Consider the following 5,374-nt stretch of genomic DNA (forward strand, 5'->3'; position numbering starts at 1 on the left):
ATTTTATAAATACATCCTTTTATCTATGCAAGAAAATGTATTTACAACACTTCCAAAAATTTTAAAAAAAAGTTAAAAATTTTAAAAAAAAAGTGACATGTTTTATGTCATAAGAAAGATTTTGATAACATAAAGGTAAAATAATAAAATTTTGATCACATATGTAAATACATAGGAGTTGGGCCGTATGTATGTGAAAACCGCAAAATTTTATTTTAGCACGACCAGAAGTGCACACAGGTGAAGACTTGGATGTGGGGTGAAAAGAGGGCACTGCCACTTGAGAAATGTACATAAACATAAGAAACTCGTTTATGTTTTCATAAAATGCAAATTTATGTTTAAAGTAAAAACTTATTAAAATAATTAATATGTTGCTTAATAATGTTGCTTGTCAATAAGTAGGCAACAACTATAACAACAGTAACTTTTAAGTGAATCTAACTTGAAAACAACTAAAAGAGTATAAATCGAACATAAACTAGAGCTCCATTTTAGCCAGAGTCGCCAAAGTTCAAAATGCACAATTTACAACTTTAAACCATAACAGAAAAAAGAGTGACATTTTACAAAGTTGTGTCAGCCGATCATTTTAGAAAATAGATGTAATATGTAAACACAAATAGAGAAATTACATAGCTAAACACAAGTTGTTAAAAAGGACCCAACGATATTAATACACAAGTGTCAAAATTATATAGATGGTAGCTTTAAGTTGCACCAAAAGTGTTTCGAGAGATACATATCTTATGTTATTTCAACTTTCTTACCCTAAACTTGCAACATGAAATAAAAGACAATCATCACTTTCAAATAAGTATAGAGAACACACTAGACTCAACATGATCAAATAAAATAGAAAACTCAAGAGACTCATAGAGAGAGAGAGCACCACCATCATTTCACTCAAATGTCCACGAATTCTCCATCTGAATCTCCTTTTATTCTTCAGGGTTCAAGGCCCTGCAAATCTCATCAATTGTCTTCCCCTGAATCCGATTTGCTAAAGTTTGAGAGGTCAAATCAACCAAATCATTTGTTTTCAGACAAAAGCTTGCCTGTTACATTACGAAAATCATGAAAAGTAATTAGAGATGAGAACAATTATGGAACCAAACTTAAATACGAATTAAGAAGATTTCATGTGCAGCTACATCAATGAGCTGAAGCCTAAATTCCAATTTTACTTGGCAGCCGAAGCATAAATCCAAGCAGACAATCAATCAAACAAAAGAGGCTCGGAATCCTCGAATCTATTTTAAAAAAAATTGAACATTTAATTTTTAGTATAGTTTGTAAAGCTGAAAAATTGCAATAGTTAATACAATTGTTAAATTTGACGAGACATGTTATGTTCAAAGAGTATAATACCCGTAAAACACTATTAAAAATTGCAGTAGTTAATACACACATAGAACTCAAGTCAAAATGCCACATTAAAAATAACACTATTATCATTTCTTAAAAGTTCATGCATATGTTTAAGCTTTGGATGTGATAAATGTAAATACATAAAAATTGTGAGAGACTTATACATAGTGGTCTTAATGAACAAACTTATAAAAACAAAACTTAAATTTATAGGAGACTCAAATTAACCACACAAATATACAAGTATAAACAACTTAACCACACAAATATACAAGTATAACTGTAAAACAATCATTGATCACTCATTGATATAGGTAAAATAAAAAAAATAGACACAAGAAGTACTGCACCAAGATGGATCAGTGTGCCCAAATCAACATTCACAAAATCAGATTTCAAGCCTTCCAACGTCCCATCGCCGCCAGCAGCCCATGCAACACGTTTCTTGCAAAAATCAAGAATCATAGATAGAAACTTACCCTTCACGCCAGGGAGTTCAATCACGTCACCTGCTAGTCCATCCCAAATCATGTAACAGATCATCCGAGACTCCATTGCCACGGCTTCTTCTACCAAGAATTCTTCGCCGTCCGAGCTCTTCAAAGTCACCTTTCTCCTTTCATACGAAGCCATCTCTTCGCCAGCCACAATCATTGATCGCTCGCATCCAAAAAAAAAAAGAAAAAAAATCGATACATATTTATGTAAAACAAAATAGAGACAAGAAGGGAAGACATACTGCACTAAGATGGATCAGTGTGCCCAAATCAACCTTCACAAAATCAGATTTCAAGCCTTCCAAAGTCCCATCGCCGCCAGCAGCCCATGCAACGCGTTTCTTGCAAAAATCAATAATCATAGATAGAAACTTACCCTTCACGCCAGGGAGTTCAATCACGTCACCTGCTAGTCCATCCCAAATCATGTAACGGATCATCCGAGACTCCATTGCCACGGCTTCTTCTACCAAGAATTCTTCGCCGTCCGAGCTCTTCAAAGTCACCTTTCTCCTTTCATACGAGGCCATCTCTACCTCCACTGATACTGTATGGATTGCAAGTATGATGAATTAATCTAGCTATAATAACTACTTATGGAGGGGTAGCTATCAGAGCGAAAATTCTAGAGCATCATCTTCATGAATGATCACAAATGAAGTGCATGATAGTGATTTGTTAGCTTACTAATAAATTTAGTTTGACGTGCGGACGACGGACGTAATAAATTTTTCTTTAATAGGGACTGAAATCAATTACTGCTTCATTTGATATTCAGTATTCTCACTACCCATTGTCTCAAGCCATCCCATGTTAGGTTGGCTTCCGAATCTGTGAAAGACAGGTCATTTACATACGGACCACACAATTATTACATATTTAGATGCTTACCACTTAACTTTCATATTTACATACATCACTCTCAAATGTCTAATATCATATCAAAAGTGCTATTGCTATTTTTTTAAAAAGTGGAATATAATTTTTTTTTGGTATATAGGTTTATAACACTATCATAATGTTGAAAATGTAAATACGTAAGAATTTGGTGGTGTGATTGTAAATTTTCCTATAATTTTCTCTCTATGATAGCTGAGAAGAGGTTAGAAAAAAGAATTATAGTGGGAAGTTTCCAAACTCATTATTTAAAAAGAAGAAAAAAAACTAAGTCAAAGGGTTTACAGGTCGTTTAAACTGTTGGGCTAGAGCCGCCGGTAGCCTAAAAAAATAAAGACAACTTCACATATGATATTGCAGAATAGTAATACCAGCCCTGAACCCTCACAAATTTATTGGGTTAGGAGACTTATTACAACTCTATTAACACGAACTTAGCAATGGATGTTTTACATCATCGCCCGTATCACTAACACTTCCAACTTATAGGTAAATTCAATGATTCATATGAAATCACATAGAAAAGAGAGAGATAGCTCACCATAGGTTAATGCAATGCACTCATTAGTGCTACCAGTTATTATCATTGATTTATTACTTTTATTTATGGTATACATATATTATTACTATTATTCATTATTATTACTGTGCTAATCTATTTTATTTGCTATTCATTTATGTATGTTATTTTTAATTTATATATGTCTATATATATATTATAGTGTTGTTATTATTTTATTATTATGTATGCATATATATTTTTGTATAGTATTATTATTATTAATTATTTACTGTTAATGCTTTCCTTGTTCTTATTATTATTATTAAAACTTATGATTGTAGTTATTATTTATTATTATTATTAACTTTTTTTATTCTTGCTATTGCTATTATTTTTGTTATTATTTACATATGTATGTATGTATTATTATTAACTTTTTTTAAATATATGTATGTGTATGTTTGTATTGTTATTATTATTTATATTTATATTTATTATTATTATTTTTAATTATTATTATTTTTAAATTATTATTATTTTCTAAATTGTGATTTTTATTTTCTTTTTTACATGTTAATAGGATTCCTAATGGGAATTCTCCCTCATTTAAGCCATGTGGGACTAAGAGTTCGGGAGACATGCATGTGAAACTCTTGAGGCAATTTACAAACATGCCATCCAATTTTATCTATTTACATGTGTGATGAGAGGAAAAATATTACATCAGGACTCCTAACATAGTGCTACGTTCGGATTTGAATATTCGATTGTGTTACGGGAATATTTCATTTGAGTTATTGTAAAAAAGATGTGTTATTCGAGTATTATATGGTGTTACTCGATTATTTTATGGTGTTATTGGAATATTTCATCGCGCTACTTGATATGGGGCTGAAGTGTTATTGAAATATTCCCCGAATATTCCCCATTTGGGCATGTGTTATTGCAATAACGTAGTGAAAATTGAAATAACACGGGGAATATGCCGGATAACATTGCCCCAAATTAAGTAACACACGGAAATATTCCAATAACACTGCAAAAATAATCGAATAACACCATATAATACTCGAATAACGCATCATTCTTACAAATAATGCAGAGGAAATATTCTCGTAATACAGCCGAATATTTCAATCCGAACGTAGCTCTACATTAGGAGTCCTGATATAATATTTTTCTGTGAAGAAGAGCCAAGCCGGCAGTCCCCGACAACTATTTGGGAGAAATGACATTTAACATACTCTGGACCCATATGTTTTGTTTTAGTGATATTTACACAGACCAGCCAAATCAAATTTATTTTCATACCTGACACCTAAATTTACATATTTTTATAATAACAACATCTAGATAATTTTGTTAAAATAATAAATTTTAATATTTTTTTAATGCATACTAAAATTAATATTAAGTAGAGATTTTGGAAGTTGGTAATTGTGGAAAGGGAGTACATAAATATCATAATTCTTACGTACTTCTATAATTTAAATAAATTTAAAGTTTATTTATATAAATATTTAAACTGTTATGGTATGGCTCATATACCATATCGGGACAGACGCTGGATTGAAGCGGAGCAGAGCGAAGCGGAAGAATCTATCCAAATCGGGAAGTTACGTTATGTGGGTTGGGGGTGCGGGGGTAAAGCCCCGCAGTACAGTACCAGGGGAATATTGTAATTACATATTGTACTTAGAGTTTACTCTTGGGGTTATACATAGGTCTGTTTGTAACCCAATAAGGTATCCCTGATTTCTGTAATCTCTTTCCTGAATATTGAAAGTAATTCGTCGTTCTGCTCCCGATGACGTAGGCGTCTTTGTCGAACCTTGTTAAATCTCTTTGTGTTCTTCTGAATTTGTGTCGCTTACTGTTTTTCTTCGCCCTAATTTCTCAACAACCCAAATAACGATTCCCATGTGCTAGGCTCCATGATGAGAGCCCACGTCATGCGCCTAAATATTCGAGAACCCAGCGCCACTGGGGATCGAACCCTCATTTGAGGGGACTTGCAGTGAACCCCGCCAACCAACATGTCACGGATTGCGGCGCGCGCACGCACACACACAGACACACAAAGATATATATATATATATATATATAT

General features: G+C 32.7%; 1 protein-coding gene across 2 annotated transcripts; it reads right to left on the reverse strand.

The window, feature by feature from the left end:
- Positions 1 to 738: 738 nt before the first annotated feature.
- On the reverse strand, positions 739 to 2,434 carry LOC110020460 (SKP1-like protein 1B). Of its 2 annotated transcripts, none has more exons than XM_020718571.1 (2): positions 2,111 to 2,434; positions 739 to 1,058 (listed from the first exon to the last, which is right to left on the reverse strand). In XM_020718571.1, the coding sequence occupies exons 1-2, from the start codon at positions 2,396 to 2,398 to the stop codon at positions 942 to 944; spliced, it is 405 nt and encodes a 134-aa protein (XP_020574230.1). In that variant the 5' UTR covers positions 2,399 to 2,434; the 3' UTR covers positions 739 to 941. The 2 variants fall into 2 exon arrangements, with proteins under 2 accessions (XP_020574230.1, XP_020574231.1); XM_020718572.1 differs by lacking the exon at positions 2,111 to 2,434 and adding an exon at positions 1,717 to 1,926.
- Between the last annotated feature and the right edge of the window lie 2,940 nt (positions 2,435 to 5,374).

This window comes from Phalaenopsis equestris, unplaced genomic scaffold, assembly GCF_001263595.1.
Source record: "Phalaenopsis equestris unplaced genomic scaffold, ASM126359v1 Scaffold000096, whole genome shotgun sequence".
Lineage (NCBI taxonomy): Eukaryota > Viridiplantae > Streptophyta > Magnoliopsida > Asparagales > Orchidaceae > Phalaenopsis > Phalaenopsis equestris.

What these genes read in the sequence shown, in the direction of transcription:
- LOC110020460 (XM_020718571.1), bottom strand. Translation starts at nt 2,398, where the DNA reads ATGGCCTCGTATGAAAGGAGAAAGGTGACTTTGAAGAGCTCGGACGGC. An exon ending in CACTGATCCATCTTAGTGCA is followed by an intron (nt 1,059 to 2,110) that starts GTATGTCTTCCC and finishes GTAATGTAACAG; the next exon opens with GCAAGCTTTTGTCTGAAAAC.